This window comes from Gopherus flavomarginatus, chromosome 1 (assembly GCF_025201925.1).
Source record: "Gopherus flavomarginatus isolate rGopFla2 chromosome 1, rGopFla2.mat.asm, whole genome shotgun sequence".
Lineage (NCBI taxonomy): Eukaryota > Metazoa > Chordata > Testudines > Testudinidae > Gopherus > Gopherus flavomarginatus.
Genome location: NC_066617.1, coordinates 123,519,213 through 123,537,256, shown reverse-complemented (window position 1 = coordinate 123,537,256; position 18,044 = coordinate 123,519,213). Strand labels below are relative to the sequence as shown.

At 39.5% G+C, this 18,044-nt stretch overlaps 1 protein-coding gene across 20 annotated transcripts in view; it reads right to left on the bottom strand.

The window, feature by feature from the left end:
• The window catches only part of PLEKHA5 (pleckstrin homology domain containing A5), a 294,700-nt gene that overhangs the window by 249,127 nt on the left and 27,529 nt on the right, over positions 1-18,044 (bottom strand). The window contains exon 4 of one of the 20 annotated variants that reach the window (XM_050968138.1): positions 9,444-9,499. The exons of the other annotated variants lie outside the window; for them this stretch is intronic. Coding sequence (XP_050824095.1) covers positions 9,472-9,499 — 28 coding nt within the window. The 3' untranslated portion in view covers positions 9,444-9,471. Of the gene's footprint in view, positions 1-9,443; positions 9,500-18,044 lie in introns of those variants that run through there. 20 annotated transcript variants of the gene reach the window in all.

The window sequence follows — 18,044 nt, the reverse complement described above, 5'->3', positions numbered from 1 at the left end:
ATTATAGTTGTATGTAAAGTAAATAAGATTTTTTTAATGTTTAAGAAGCTTCATTTAAAATTAAAATAAAATGCAGAGCCCCCCAGATCGGTGGCCAGGACCTGGGCAGTGAGAGTGCCACTGAAAATCAGCTCACATGCCCCCTTTGGCACACATGCCATAGGTTGCCTACCCCTGGTTTAAAAGGCTATTAGAAGTGCTTGAAATCTACATGCTTACTCAGATTGTCTAAATTTGTGCATCATGAGGTAGAGGATAGGGGTGGTGTGCCAAATTTGGAGTCATTTGAACAAAGGCTTCCCAAGATAGAGCCAGTCATAAAAAAATTAGCGTTTACAAATCACGTGGTTAGTCTAATTTTTTCTGCACATACCTGAAATTCAAACTATGTCTCTAATCTTCGAATCTACAGAGTTAGGCTTTTTGTCTACGCTAGCACTTCATCAGCAAAAAACTTCTGTCATTCAAGTACGTTAAAAAAAAAAAAAAAAACCAAAAAAACCACTCATACAGAAGTTTTACTGAAGAAAAGTGTCCAGGTGAATAGGACTTTGTTGGCAGGAGCACTCTCCTTATACTTTTCACAGTGTTCCTGAATAAGGGAAATTAAGGCAGGACAGAACAGATAGTGCTACTCCCCACCTCTGCACGACATGTGAAAGAAAACGTAGAATCAAATGAAGTAAAAATCTTAAATGAATCCACATGTTCCATAGAATCTCTATGGATAATAATTTCATGCTCTAATAAGACTATAACATTAGGGAGCTATTATCGACCACCTGACCAGGACAGTGATCGTGACGATGAAATGCTAAGGAAAATTAGAGAGGCTATCAAAATTAAGACCTCAGTAATAGTGGGAGATTTCAGTTCTCCCCATATTGACTGGGGACATATCACCTCAGGACAAAATGCAGAGACAAAATTTCTCGATACTTTAAATGACTCTCGATTTAGACCTGAGTGGAGTGCAGGAGCTGGTCCAAGAGGTAACTATAACAGGACTACTTGGAAATAGTGACCATAATATAACATTTAACATCCCTGTGGTGGGAAGAACATCTCAACAGCCAACCACTGTGGCATTTAATTTCAAAAAGGGGAACTATGCAAAAATGAGGGTATTAGTTAAACAGAAATTAAAAGGTACAGTGACTGAAGTGAAATTCCTGCAAGCTGCATGGATGTGTTTTAAAGACACCATAATAGAGGCCCAACTTAAATGTATACCCCAAATTAAGAAACACAGTAAAAGAACTAAAAAAGAGTGGCTTAACAACCATGTAAATCAATAGTGAGAGATAAAAAGGCATCTTTTAAAAAGTGGAAGTCAAATCCTAGGGAGGTAAATAGAAAAGAGCATAAACACTGCCAAATTAAGTGTAAAAATGTGAAAAGAAAAGCCAAAGAGAAGTTTGAAGAACGGCTAGCCAAAAACTGAAAAGGTAATAAAATGTTTGAAGTACAACATCAGAAGCAGGAAGCCTGCTAAACAGTGGGGTCCCTGGATGATCAAGACACAAAAGGAGCACTTAAAGGCAATAAAGTCATTGCAGAGAAACTAAACAGATTCTTTGCTTCACGGCTTAGGATGTTAGGGAGATTCAGAAACCTGAGCCGGCTTTTGTAGGTGAAGTGTCATTAGAGGTGGTTTTGGAATTAACTAATACACTTAACAGTAATAAGTCACCGGGACCAGATGGCATTCACCCAAGAGTTCTGAAAGAACTCAAATGTGAAGTTGCAGAACTATTAACTATGGTTTGCAACCTGTCCTTTAAATCAGCTTCTGTACCCAATGACCGGAAGATAGCTAATGTAACGCCAATATTTAAAAAGGACTCTAGAGGTGATCCCAGCAATTACAGACCGGTAAGTCTAACATTAGTACTGGGCAAATTAGGTGAAACAATAATAAAGAATAAAATTGTCAGACACATAGAAGAACCTAAATTGCTAGGCAAAAGTCAACATGGTTTCCGTAAAGGGAAATCATGTCTTACTAATCTCTTAGAGTTCTTTGAAGGGGTCAACAAACATGTGGACAAGAGGGATCCAGTGGACACAGTATACTTAGATTTCCAGAAAGCCTTTAACAAGGTCCCTCACCAAAGGCTCTTGCGTAAATTAAGTTGCCATGGGATAAAAGGGAAGGTCCTTTCATGGATTGAGAACTGGTTAAAAAGACAGGGAACAAAGGGTAGAAATAAATGGTAAATTCTCAGAATGGAGAGGGGTAACTAGAGGTGTTATAATAATGGTGGTGTAATGAATAAATTGATGGAGAAAGTGGATAAGGAAAAGTTACTTATTCCCATAATACAAGAACTAGGGGTCACCAAATGAAATTAATAGGCAGCAGGTTTAAAACAAATAAAAGGAAGTTCTTCTTCACATAGTGCAGTCAACTTGTGGAATTCCTTACCTGAGGAGGTTGTGAAGGTTAGGACTATAACATTTAAAAGAGAACTGGATAAATTCATGGAGGTTAAGTCCATAAATGGCTATTAGCCAGGATGGGTAAGGAATGGTGTCCCTAGCCTCTGTTTGTCAGAGGATGGAGATGGATGGCAGGAGAGAGAACACTTGATCATTGCCTGTTAGGTTCACTCCCTCTGGGGCACCTGGCATTGGACACTGTCAGTAGACAGATACTGGGCTAGACGGACCTTGGTCTGACCCGGTACAGCCACTCTTATGTTCTTATGTGTTCCCCAAGGGTCAGTCCTAGGATCAATTCTATTCAACTTATTCATAAATGATCTGGAGAAAAAGGGTAAAAAGTAAGGTGGCAAAGTTTGCAGATGATATTAAACTGCTCAAGATAGTTAAGACAAAAGCAGACTGTGAAGAACTTAAAGATCTCACAAAACTAAGTGATGGGGCAATAAAATGGCAAATGAAATTTAATGTGGATAAATGTAAAGTAATGCACATGGGGAAAAAAATAACCTCAACTATACATACAATATGGTGGGAGCTAATTTAGCCACAACTAATCAGGAAAAAGATCTTGGAGTCATCATGGACAGTTCTCTGAAGACATCCACACAGTGTGCAGAGGCAGTCAAAAAAGCAAACAGGATGTTAGGAATCATTAAAAAGGGGATAGAGAATAAGACAGAATATATTATTGCCCTTATATAAATCGATGGTACGTCCACATCTCGAATACTGCATACAGATGTGGTCTCCTCATCTCAAAGATATACTTGCACTAGAAAAGGTTCAGAGAAGGGCAACTAAAATGATTAGGGGTTTGGAACGGGTCCCATATGAGGAGAGATTAAAGAGGCTAGGACTTTTCAGCTTGGAAAAGAGGAGACTGATATGATAGAGGTATATAAAATCATGAGTGATGTGGAGAAAGTGAATAAGGAAAGTTATTTACTTATTCCCATAATACAAGAACTAGGAGCCACCAAATGAAATGAATGGGCAGCAGGTTTAAAACAAAAGGAAGAAGTTCTTCATGCAGCACACAGTCAGCTCGTGGAACTCCTTGCCTGAGGAGGCTGTTAGCCAGGATGGGTAAGGAATGGTGTCCATAGCTTCTGTTTGTCAGAGGGTGGAGATGGATGGCAGGAGAGAGATCACTTGATCATTACCTGTTAGGTTCACTCCCTCTATGGGAACTGGAATTGGCCACTGTCAGTAGATAAGATACTGGGCTAGATGGACCTTTGGTCTTATCCAGTATGGCCATTCTTATGGTCTTATGTAATGCAACCAAAGGAAAGAAAATTGCAGGAACATTTGGTCAGGGGGTTGTGTATCAGAAACCTCATTCACATGAGCTACTCATTACATTTTCAGATTCATGTAAACCTCTGGATCCAGAGCTAGGAAATACAAGGCTTCGGTGCTGACACCGTAGGTGCTCCGAGGCTGGAGCACCCACAGGAAAAAAAAAAAATAGTACTACTCTAATCACTCCTTCAGTCTGTTAGAGTCCTCTTTATCCACCTTCCAACTTTCTATGGGGATTCCGCAGACCTCCATTCCTGATCCCTTACTATTTCCCTTTTACATGTTGTTTCTATGGAATCTCGTTCCCAAACACAAATTCAACTATAATCTTTAAGCCACTGACTCTCAGATCTACCTGTCTAATCAGACCTGTTTTATTTTATCCAAATTTAAATCTGTCCATTTCCAACATCTCCAGGTGTCAGTTTCAGTTTAACTTGAACCAAAAGTCACTTCTGCTCTTCCACTTCCAAGTCCTCCTGCTTTGCTTCTCAATCACACTGCACAACACCATTATCCTCCCTGTCAGTCAGACCAAGATTGGACAGCTGGTATGCCAAGCCCACATCCCATTGTGACCAATATTGTCAGTGTTTGCTTGCGCTCCTCCATCTTCATCCACCTGTCTCGTGTTACTTAAATTGTAAGCAATTCGGGGCAAGGATCATCTTCTTGCTCTGCTTCTGTACAGCACCTTACACACTGAGTATTGCTCCAAAATAGAAATAATCTATAGATCATTCTAGCAGTAAGATAATTACATTCAACATGTGACTTGAGTGTAAGTAGCTCCCATACCCAATTTTGATATTTACTAACTATATTTTTTGTGGATGCACAATCATGTAATAAATGAAAAATCCATTCCCCTTGTTATTTAATTTGTACCCCTTCCCCAACAAAATTAAGTTATCCTGACATATACTGTAATTAATGTTTCAATATTGCAGGCAAAGCCTTTTCTTAGCGTTCATTTTTAAGATTAATCTTTGTTTTAATTTGTATAAAAGCGCAGATTTGTTTTGTTACTTTGGAGTACAAATAAAAAAAGTAGTATAAACTATTTTAAAGGTAATCTGCAAATTAAATTAGAACTGATAATAATGAAGCCTTCATTGTTTGTTGTACCTTGGAGATACCAGGAATGTCAAGTCTGGTTTTCCCTGCCTTTGCTGGAAGAACTGCTGGAGATCACAAATGAATATTGGAGGGACAACTGTCTTGATTAACCAGGGGCATGCACAGGAATAAAAGTTCGGCCTCTGTGCCCTCCGCAGCCAGAGGAGCTAGCTCATTTTTCCCCCTCCCTCCTGGCTGAAGAGGCTGGCTCTTCCCTGTGCCAGAGGACCTGGTTCTGCCCCTTCCCTCCACACGGCCCCAGGGCTGGAGGAGCGCACTCTCCCCACTCCAGCCCCACAGGAATTCTGTGTCCCCACTGATTGTGGGGGCCATGCCCTTGCTTGTCCCCTCTTGCGCACGCCCATGAGTAGCAGATATATCCTCCCCTCTCAAAGTGTTCATTGGGCACTAGTGTTTTAGAAAAGTTTTAAACATGTGATTGAAAGAACAGATTTTTCGATTACTCATCTTTCATTTTCTGATGTCAATTCCAATATTTCTTTAGTTGTCATCAAACCTTCTAAGCTGAAGACCTGAATTTCAAATGTATAAACAAACTGAAATGAAACCGATAAAAACCTTTCAGATCTTCTTTTACATCACACAGAAGCACAAAAGGGCACAAAACCAATTCTTTTCTCTTTGTAGATCACCTTTAAAACTTAAATTGACATATAAGAACTTTCAAGGACTTGCACTGCATAAGTGATTTAACCACCAGAAGACTTAAAATTGAGATCCTGAACACTTGTGGTTAAATATCCCATGGCACACTGCAAGATTAGCAGTATTAATCCTGGTCTCCAGATAATTCCTATTTAGGCAATTACATTTTACCTGATTACCATGATATTCTGCTCCAAATACCTGTGTATTGTTACTGCATGATGCTTAACATCTGCCATGTTCCACCCCAGAAGTGGCAGTATTTCAATGGTGTTCTTTGAAATATAGGTATCAGTTCTACTGGCTTTTTGTGTGCGTGTGTAACATTTTTGCATTTTTTCAGGAGAAAACAGGATTCTATAAATATTACCTGACCATAATTCCGAAAGACTTCTCAACATAACAGGAACTTTTCTTCCGAAGTTCGCACTAAGCCAATGCTGTAAAAACAGGGTCTTGAGAAACTAAACGATGCAGAAGCTCTATCTTTAAAGACTGATTACAAGGCCTAGCTTATATGTTTCTCTTCACAAATCTCACTTTCAACCTCCCTCTTTCTTAGGACAAGTGAAGTCAATAAGTCATCACACAAAGAACTTCTAAGGTGAAGTCTAAAGACACCTCTACACTGAAAAACCTATTTCACTGAGTCTCAGAGCCCAGGTCAACTGACACAGGCTCTCATAAAAGCTAAAAATAGCAGCGTTGGTCTTAAGATGCTCCCGTGGGTTTCAGTATGCAGACTCCAAACTATTTTAGCCCTGTAACAGGAGTGCAAGCCAGTTAATTAGGACTGAGACTCATTGCTGCAGGGCTTTTTGCAGTAGTCAGTGTTCCCTCTAATTTTTCCTACCCACGTGCGGAACAAATTTTATTATGTGCACCAACATGGTCATGTGTGACACATCACCTTCATATTGGTGCACATAAAATTCATATGCTGGGAGTGGAGCGTAGCAGGGGGCTGAGGGCTGGGGCAGAGGGTTGGGGTGCAGGGTGTGAGGGCTCCAACTGGGGGTGTGGGCTCTGGGGTGGGGCAGAGGATGAAGTGTTTGGAGTGCAAGGGGTGCTCTGGGACTACAGCTCTCCCAAGTCCAGACCTGGCTGGGTCCGGGCCGGGCCACCCCAGCAGAGTTGGGGCCAAGGCAGGGTCACCCTGGCTGCAGCAGGTTGGGACTGGGCTAGATTGGGGCCAGGGGAGGGGTGCCGCTCCCCTAGCTAGTTCCTTGAGTGCCTGCAGGGCGCTAAGGCGGCTGCTGCACAGTCCTGCAGCTTACATGAAACTTAGGTATGGACATACCCTAAAGCTCACATCAACAGATGGAACAGTTGTCCCATGGATGGTATTTTCCACTCTATTTTACAACGACTGCCATCAGGGTGGCCATAAAGACCACTAGGGTGCTTTTTAAAGAAGTGTCAAATTTCAAGACATGTTTTCTGTATTGGAATCTGAATATCTAAGCAAGAGGCTCCAGTGGTCAACTAGATATTTCTGGAACTAGACAGTAGCTAGTCCCACCTTGTATTGTATTAGAATGCACCTTGAAATTATGAATCTGAATCAAGGAATCAATAAATACTAATAGAAATCGCAGTGACTGGAACTGTTCAGTGGGCATCTTACAACACACAAGAGAGTTATAGAATTTAAAGTCAGCCAGGACCATCAGATCACCTAGTCTAGAGCTCCTGTATACCACTGGCCATGAACACCACCTCAGCACCCACACACATTAAACCTCACCACCAAAATTGGACCATAGCATTACATCCCACAGGCAGAGAATAGGAGGGACTGAAGAGCATAAATGCCTGAGGCACCTTCAATGGCAAGGAATTATTTAAGGTGAAATATACCCAGATAATCCTGACAAGTGACATATACTCCATGCTACAGAGAGGCACAACCCCACCGCATCCCCCAGGTCACTGCCAAACTGACCTGGGTGAAATTCCTTCCCAACCCCACACACGGCAGTCAGTTAGACCCTGAGCACATGAGTAAGAACTAGCCAGCTGAGCATGAGACACAATGTTCAGTGCCACCTCAGGGGCACTGACTCACCCCACCCAGTGTCCCATCTCCAGCCACGGTCATCTCTGATGCTTCCAAGGAAGCAAACAAATAAAAAAACCACACCTTAGATGTGGCAATTTCCATTTCTGTATACTCATTTCAATCATCCATCCTGCCTTCATAGCCATGTGCAAATTATCATAGTTACTGAAATCTGAGACAAAGTATTCATTTAGTTTTTGGGCCATATCTAAATTATACTACATGTAGTTTTGCTGCAGTACACTTAGTTCTCTACCAGCAGGGCCCACCTTGCAGAACTCCTTAATTGCATTTGTTAAGATGGTTCCTTGACAAGTAAGTTCAGCTCAGGTCCAGAACAGAAATTAAAAGGTTACCATCTTAATGAAAACAACAGGAAATGGTTTTCTAGAAAGAGTGAAGATTACCAGTTATTGCTTACTCCTCTCCCCTTATCTACTAGCTGTTATGGCTAACAAGGGCACTGCACTCCATGACAGGAATGCCTGACATAATTAAAGGAGGCTTCTGTTAATGCTTAAGCACACACCTATATCCAAGCTGGTGTCAAGTACTGATACAGAGTCAATTGGGTTAAGCCTATTTTTAAAAAGGTACACAACAATAATGATGGCAGAGACCAACCAGAACTTGTGTAAGTGTTTGAAATTGACCCTCAGGAGAACTCTTCATAGGATTTACTTTCCTTTAATTATTACAAAAGTTATTTATGTGAAAACTGAATATTAGAAGTTGCTAATGGGGAACAAGAATTAGAACCAAATGAGGTTGCAATCCACTGGTTTTCAGCTTCATTTTTTGATGTGGAAATAGTATCAAATGGATTGTAAGTGAAGTAAGAAACACATGTATTTTGTATTAAATAACCTATTTACATACAAAAAGTACCAACAGTAACATGAGAAGTTGTTTCTAAACAAAATGCTTTAAAAAAGTTGTTCTTGAGTCCATCAATAGCCCTTAATGACTGTAAATATAAAAATGTATGAAATGTGAATTGGTGCCCAAGATATCCAAATGGTTCCATTTTGAATTCTGGAGGTAAAAAGCTAATACACCAGAATGACTTTGGCAGGTAGGTAAAAGATGTGTTCTTAACCAAATGATACCATTTCTTTCACTTGGTTTATTTTTGGAAGGCTGAATATTTTGCAAAGCAGTATTTACGCTTATTTTTGTTCTCAGTAACCTGGCCTCAAAAACTGAAGATAGTGCCAAGATACTGGTTGCTGACTTCTCTGCCAAACAATTCTTCTATTGTAGTCTGGGATACAAGCCAACTTCTTCGGTGAAGTAGGAGGAGAGACACACTTGGTTGCAAGACAGATCAAGATACATACAAGAACCTGAAAACTGGAAAGCATATCAAGTTCTTCTATGCACCACTCTATGATTAAAACGTACCTAACTATTCCTAAATTTATCTTTATAGGAACCCTGTTATCTTTCTATTGAGAGAAAGACAAATCCTGTACACAAATGACTGTTTTATTGGATTACTAGCAAGACATTGGTGCAGCGCTTAATTCTGCTTGGTGATCCATAGCTGAAAGGTGAGAAATGAAGGTCAAAGATTTGAAGGAAATGCCAAGTTTCCAATACTTTTTGGTCCTTACATAGTTCCCTTACTCTTTTGTCTAAGAGATAGTATTTTGCAACTATGCTGCTCATTCTATTACTTTAGTCCTTCCCTCTCCTTCATCCCACCAAAAGAAAGAAAGAAAGATGAAGTTGAAAGATACAAGTGACGTCTACACATACATCCACTGGGCTTCATATTTTGCCTTTTACCTGCAGATGTAATTTTGTCTGCTCCAGTATGTTGAAGCATTTGTGGTCTCATATTTATACTAGTCCTTCAGCCTTTGCTTTTAAGTGTTGGGGACATGTGAATCCTGCCTTCAAGAATAAGAAAGCAAACATAAAAAGTTAAAGCAGAGTTATTTTCTGGGAGGAGAAATAATTTCACACAATAAAGTCGAATATTTTTGCTTTAAAGCTATTCAGATATGTTTGGAAACGGTCTCATGTGATGAACCTTCCAAAAGAATGGATAAGAGTATTTTGATAAATGCTAGTCTACAACAAAAAGTACCGCTGTGAATCATTACAGTAAGTCAATACATCAAGAGTTTGAGAAGGAGCAATGACACTAATTTAGTCATGACAAAAGGTAATTGTTTCCCCAAGAAAAAGCTTTCTGTTAGAAAACAAAGCTGTGTCAAACTTTCAGGAATTATATACAAGCTACAATTATATTAAAGAGTAGACAGTCCATATATTTATGAATGCAAGCGACTGGGTAGGGCTGTAAAGTCTATTCACAGATGTCTGAACATAAGGCAAGGTATGTATATACCTAATAGATATTTGAAGTTCAGTGTTAGTTATGAATTCTCAAATTCACTGAATTTTTAGGTTTTCAAAACACATTCTAGTATTGTGGTATGCAATAACTTCAAAAAGCACATTATCAGCTCTGATTTCCTACATTTAGTCCTCTTTGGCCAGTGAAAAGATCATCCTAATTTTAGAGGAATAAAAGTGATTGAGCGGTGGTGAAAGCCCTTTCCAAAGCAGATAGTCCTTTTGTGATCGAAGTGGACAGCTGAGTTCCAGAACACACTATTCTAAGGCAATGCAACAACTTGACCGACGTCCACCATTTGAAGGGTAGTTATTTCCTACTCTACAGACAGGAAATTGGGGTGGAAAGGAAACATTCAAGAGGTGGATGATTCCTCTGCTCAGGAAACGGAAGTTTGTTTTTCAAAGCAAAACCAAACCCATAATAATATGACACTCCTACGCCCCACTCCTGATCATCCCAAGGTTCATTTGCATTACGACTCCCTCTTATGGGGATTTCATCACGTCACCAAAAGCAAGTGCCACCTTAACCCCCAGCTCCTCTTGCCATTAAGGGAGCACACTTTAGCTTTTATTTTTTTGGTACTCCCACTCTCTAGCCTTTCAACAAGTTACCTGTTGTTTCCAGGCAGGAAAGTTCAATTACATCAATCTCATTCCATATTCTACTGTCTCAATGCTGAGGGAAAAAAGGATCTTAAGTCCATACTGCTCATTATTACATCCTGCCCAACAGCACAGCCTGCACAGGAGATCAGCAGCTCACTTATATTTACATACTTCAGTTTTGAGAGATTAAGACTTACCTTTCAACAGACTAAAGATGTGTCAAATCTTTATTTAAAGCCATGAGAACTTCCTCCTGCTGTTTTGTCTTATCTACCCCAGCTCTAGCAACAGGATACCAATTACCCACCTCCTCTGAGGATCTGCATGTGTATCCGTGGTCACTGGCGTAATTAAATGCAGGCATTTTTTACCCAGACAAGTCATGCATTTCTTAAAGAATAGCATTGTTCCTCTTGATTCAAGTTCCTTATACAATTGTACCCTTGCCTCACCAGCCATGCTCAACAGCACAACCACCTTTTTTGGAGGACATCTAGGGCATATCTACTTATGCAACACTACTTAATGTATTAAGCCTTTACATGTGTGTACCTTCTTTGGCTGAAGATCGACTTAAAACTTTCTCCATTGTGCACTGAGGCTGGATCTTATAATTACTAAATGGTACTGCCATAAGAAAAATGTAATCCCTTGTGTTTGATACTGAGGCCTTGGCTAAACTGGCACTTTACAGCGCTGCAACTTTCGCGCTCAGGGGTGTGAAAAAACATCCCCCGAGCGCTGCAAGATACAGCGCTGTAAAGCCTCAGTGTAATCAGTGCCGCAGCGCCGGAAGCGTGGCTCCCAGCGCTGCAAGTTACACCCATAGAGGATGTGGTTTTCGTGCAGCGCTGGGAGACCTCTATCCCAGCGCTGGCTTTCTGACAACACTCACACTTCAAAGCGCTGCCGCGGTAGCGCTTTGAAATTTCAAGTGTAGCCATACTCTCAGAATACATTTTACCTAGAAGATAAGACATTCTGTCACTATACAAATCCAACACTACAAGATGAACATCCAATTTTAGAAAGCAGTGCCGTCCTGCCACATAGGACATCTACTTTTAAAAGAATCAGAAATTTTTATTGGAACCAGTCAACAGCAACAGTGTCACAGATTGAAAAGCGTTACATGAATGTGTCAAAACTTTAAAACTAATACCACCAATCAGTTGAAAGAACTTAAATATTTAATTTAGAATCACAGAATCATAGATTATTAGGGTTGGAAGGGACCTCAGGAGATCTAGTCCAACCCCCTGCTCAAAGCAGGACCAATCCCCAAATGTCCCCCTCAAGAATTGAACTCTTCCATTTGGGTCTAGAATATTTTCCAGAAAGCGTTCTAATGGTTTAGTCCTATTACTTCTAGAATTCCTCCAGCTTACAAAACCCTGCAATCAAACATTTTAATTCCATTTTATATTCTTGTTTTTTTAAGCATTTCCCTGAAATATTTACAATTTTCAGATTGCAATATTGCACTAGAAGATCCTGCCAGGCAGTCAGAAGCTAATTAGAAACAGTAGTGAAACTGTTATATTCTGTCTTTTCAAGATGACAAATGCAAACAGTGAAACTTAGATTAGGTTTTTAACAGCCAGTTTTAATAACTGGATCCTCTATGCCCTATTAATGATACCAGCCTTGACGCCTTGTTTGCCCATTTTCCCCACACAATTGTCTTCACAGTTTCTCCAACTTTTGTCCCTTATATCTATAACAGCCTCCATGAGCGAATTCACAAAGCTACTCACTCAGATCCCTCTTTACCCACTTGCTACAGTGAGTAAAATGAGCCAACTAATAATGGTTAAAGTTGAGGGGCAGTCAGCAATAGAGTACATACATAAATTGCATGCATACTTTTAATCCTTTTTCCTGATCCTTTGCTATATCTTGCATCTTTACAATGTAAGATCTTTGAAGCAGAAACTGTGGCATTCTACGGATTCGAAGAGCATCTATTACAGGGCGAGTGCAGCTTCCCTCCCCCCAGCAGTGTCCTCTTTTTGGGACCTGAAATATGGTAACCCTAAGCTAGCACGCTAAAAATAGACACATAGCAGCAGCAGTATGGGTTAGTCACTTGAGTACATACCTAGGGTTTCAGATAAATATCATACTGGGGTGACAAGCGCATCCCTCCATGGCTACACCTGAACTTTAGCATGCTAGTTTAATCAGAGCTGCCACAATTGTGTACTTTTATGTGTATACTTCCAGCTCCATGACACAGCCATATACACTTAGATATCTCCTCTTTGGATAAGGCACAATGGTAGGACAGTGTGGAAACTTGCACTACTGCAGCCCATGTGGGACATTGTCACTCAAAGAGGGCAGTTTCCAACTGTCAATATAGAACTGTTTAAAATAAAAAATTGAGAAAGCAATAGCAGATTTTGCAAAGAAACTCAAACATGCAAGTGTAAATAAATGATTATGCTTGTTTTCAATCAGCCAGCAAAAGTTCAATACTTTTTCAGTAGCTGCACAGCGTGTGAAGAATGAACAGAGCATGAAATAAAAAAATTCAGATTCCCCTGCAACACTGTTAGTACCAGATGACGACTTCCTCCTCTCCCCCTTCTTTTTACTATTAACTTTTACCAAAAGCCCAGGCAAATGCTTTAAAATCTAGAAAAAGAAAGCCAAAATTTACACTTTATAGAAAAAGGAAATCAATCCATCCATTCAAGTGAATTATCTTTAAATGATTATCTGGTCTTATCCTTGCTCCCTTTTGGTGCCGACCTACTTTAGGGATGATAGGAAAATATTTTTAACTGGTCTACTGGCCTCAGATCTCTTCATTTATTAGTCCTTTTTTCCATAACAAAAACCTATAAAGCCCCCTTTGTAATAACAAGATCTCTTACAAAGAGGAAGTCTGTTCAAATCCAAGCTAGATAAAAAATTTTAATAAAGATACAGAAGGGGAAACATACAGAATATAAAACGTTTAACATTAACCATGTTTCCAGGACTAAATAGCATCTGATAAAGCTACAAACTGCTACAGTATATTCTCTACTATAGCCCAAACTGGCTTTCATTCTAACACAGGGATTCTCAAACTGGGGGTCAGGACCCCTATCATAACTTTAGTCCCAGATTTGGACCTTAGCGTCCAAAATATGGGGGTTAGCATGAAAACCTCCAAGCTTAGTTACCAGCTTGGACCTGGTACTTGCTGCCACCACCCAAAAAATTAGAGTGTTTTGGGGCACTCTGGTCCCCCTGAAAAACCTTCCCTGGGGACCCCAAGACCCAAATCCCTTGAGTCTCACAACAAAGGGAAATAATCCTTTTTCCCTTCCCCCCTCCAGGTGCTCCTGGAGAGATACACAGACACAAGCTCTGTGAATCCAAACAGAGTGACTCCCCCTCTCCGTTCCCAGTCCTGGAAACAAAAAGCACTTTCCTCTTCACCCAGAGGGAATGCAAAATCAAGCTAACAAATCCAACACACACAGATCTCCCCTGATTTCTTCCTCCCACCAATTCCCTGGTGAGTACAGACTCAATTTCCCTGAAGTAAAGAAAAACTCCAACAGGTCATAAAAGAAAGCTTTATATAAAAAGAAAGAAAAATACATACAAATGGTCTCTCTGTATTAAGGTGACGAAATACAGGGTCAATTGCTTAAAAGAATATTGAATAAACAGCCTTATTCAAAAAGAATACAAATCAAAGCACTCCAGCACTTATATTCATGCAAATACCAAAGAAAAGAAACCATATAACTTACTATCTGATCTCTTTGTCCTTACACGTAGAAACAGAAGATTAGAAAGCAGAACTACTTCTCCAAAGCTCAGAGAAAGCAGGCAGACAGACAAAGACTCAGACACAAACTTCCCTACACCCAGAGTTGAAAAAATCCGGTTTCCTGACTGGTCCTCTGGTCAGGTGCTTCAGGTGAAAGAGACATTAACTCTTAGCTATCTGTTTATGACAACCCCGAAGGGGGGGTTGCGAGTTGTCAGCCTGCACCCCAAACCCAGCTTTTCATCCAGCATTTGTAATAGTGTTAAATATATAAAAAAGGGATTTTAATTTATGAGGGTGGGGGTCGCACTCAGAGGCTTGCTATTTGAAAGAGGTCACCAGTACAAAAGTTTGAGAACTACTGCTCTAATGAGTTGTCTCTCTCTGAACCTAGTAAAGTAACCACATGGGTTTAAATATTTGTAAATCTCCCTTCACATATTACCCATCCCCTCTCTGACTGTTGGCACAGCAGGCCAATCCTCTGAATATCTGGAAAGACATAAAGGTCAGTCTTCTTTCATGAAAATCTATTTTTTTCCCCTCAAGAAGTTGTTTTTTCTCAGACATGATCTCCCATCTCCTCTACCCCCGGCTTATTTACTGGAGTGGCTCACCCACAAAGAACTCCTATTCCAAAACAATTTAGTTATCTCAGCTGTGATACACATCTACTAGTTCCATGAAAGTTATATTTTAATTAGTTCTTTAGTAGCTTTTCTTTAACTCTATATTTCTTTAGCTCTCTCTACATTATTGTCAGGGCCTTCAGGAAGTCTTGTCTTTCCTTTGTGATACTCTAAGACTGAATTAAAAACAGGATTAGTTACTATTCAATTCACTGTTGATTTTTAAGATTTCAGTATGGGATCAGGTTTTTCCATCCTCACTAACGAGCACGCGATATTATGCCTCAATTCCAAACCAGACAGATTAGCAGTTCACTACTACAAATACAAAATTCATGTGTTAATCTGGATAATTTAAGTAGCCTTTGTAACACTAACAAAATGTGTCACTTTTCCTTTCCCACTACCAGTTATCCTATCTCAAAAGAGGACGATGGTTACTTGTACAGGTATAAAATGTTTAATATATTAACATCTCTTATTCCAAAGAAACAAAGCTTTCCACTTAGCAGTAGCTAAGTGACAGCCAGCTCACAACAGCATGGAGCACAGAGAAGACACAAATTGACTAAAGATGGCAGAGCAGGCTGTCATTCTAATGCAAAGAATTACAGGATCTGACTTTATGGGTCAGATAGGACCTGTTTTTTTAAAGAGGTCATCTGAAAGAAACTGAAGTGCTTGGTACTCCATTTCAGCTGTCTTGGATGAAGAGTTGAGCTGATCCTGGCTAGAATTAGAATTGTAACGTTGAAGAGTTTAAGTATTTCAGATCTGATGTTTATACCCATTTAGTCATAGTACGTCTTGAGCAAATCAGTACGGAATACATGTACTCATTCTTTATTTCAGTGGTTCTCAAATTATGGTATAAAAGGGTCTGAAAAAGCGCTTTACTGTGCTCCACAGAACCATAACAACAGAATGATCTGAGAAAGATTGGGCAGTTGGGTAGTAAAGAATGGGATCTCTCAAAAGATGTTCCACAGAGGAAACGAGCTGCAAGAACCATAAATATTTCTGCCTGACTTTTTTTTTTTTTTGGTACAAAAAGGAGAACATACAACCTAAGGCATGAGACTAACCCTTCCAAAGATGAAGTGAAGAGAAAATGGCCATGGATGCAAGTTCAAAAGAAGTTTTGTATTTTTATAAAGAAAAGCCAAGCTGCTAGGTTATTAAGTTCTGTGAAGTAAGAGTAAAATATTTTTCATATTTTTACACAGTCTTAGAGTAGCTAAAGCTATCTGAAAATGCATCAAGCCAACAAACTAACCTCCTTTTCTTGATGCATCTTTTCTTACAATTTCAATACACTGCAATTTGGAATGCAGCCAACAAAACTCAATACCTCAATAGATCTAAGACCAATAGACAGTGGCCCTAGATTTTTTTTTTTTTTTTTAAAACAAGGATCCTTTTTGGAAAAGTATGCATTTCAGTTTAGAATAATGTTAGTGCCTGTGGAAAGAAAGATAAATTAGTGTTACAGGAAATACCTGATTTTCCCACAGAAATAATCTAACAGTATGACAGGTACTTGTCTAGATATCCCACATTTTTCTAGTTTCTTTATGACTGATTTTAGACATCTCACTTCTGGTTTATTTTCTCTATATATAAAAAGACATTTTGTTTATGTACAAAAATAATTTCTCGAATATGTTGCACTTTCATTTTTACACCAATCATTCCCTCAACTTTAGACTAGTTGAAAGAATAAAATAAAAATTAATTCCCATTTTGGGTTGCACTTCGAGAACATGAACAGCTCACAACAGCCTTATTAACAGTTAACTGTTAACTTCTTGTTAACAGTTATAACTGAGGGTCAGTAAAACTTTTGTTAGCCAATTTTCATAGATCTATAAGCCTACAAGAACTATTTAATCCACACCAAGTGTGAATATAATAAAAAATTACATTAAATGAGTAAAAAAAAAATATACAGCTGACCTTGAAAATTTGTCAGAAATTCTTGTTTTATTTAGGTCATGGGTCCTCAATCTTTTTCTTTCTAAGCCCACCCTCCACTAACATGCTATAAAAAAACTTTATAGCCCACCTGTCCCACAACTGTTTTTCTGCATATAAAAGCCAAGGCAGACAGTAGGGGTTAGCAAGCAGGGCAATTGTGTGGGATCCCACTCACAGGGGGCCCAGTGAAGTTAAGCTGCTCTCTGGATTCAGCGCCACGCAGCATGGCTTCGGCTTTCTGCCCTAGGCCCTAGCGAGTCTAACGCCAGCCCTGCTTGGTGGACTCGCTGAAACCTGCTTGCAGCCCCCCAGAGGGCCCTGGACCCATGGTTGAGAACTGAGGATGTAGTGAATACAGCTGTATTACGCACATACATAAAGATATACAAAACCACATCTTTATCAGTTATGCTCTTTAGTTTGATTACACTTATAAATATACCTCCATTAAATACAATTTAAGATCTGGAGAACAACAGTCACTGTCTCCAGAAATCCCTACCCTCAAGTCATTTTTTCCTTCAGTTCATCTAAGTTTAGTCTTTTGACAGGCATTTTTAGCTGCATAGCATACAGCAGACAGAAAATCCAGGCAATAATTTTTCAGACTATAAGTTAACGAATAGCTTTGCACCATTCTTCCTAAGTGAAAAATTTAACTGCATCAGCATTCCTTTAAAAGGTTATAATGATGCAAAGGATACAAGTTGGATTAAAAGTCCCTGCTTTTTCGAAGGAGCCTCCACAAATTATTTATGATATTTCATAGAACACACGACAATCGATCTGCAAATTTCCCAATCACAGCATTATTGACAATTCTTAGAACATTCAGTGGCAGAATTTTACATTTAAAGCTTCATCGTGCAAACAGTTATGCATATCCATAACATCATTCACTCAAACAGTCCCACTGACTGAAGTTATGCACGTTCATCAATATTTACAGTATCAGTCCCTAAAACTATAGTTTTCACAAAAAAGGCTGATGCTCAAGTAACTCAACTGATCTATTACAAGGCAGTGTAAAGGAAAAGGTACTCAATCATGAACCACACACTGTAAATCTTTTCTGATGTCAAGT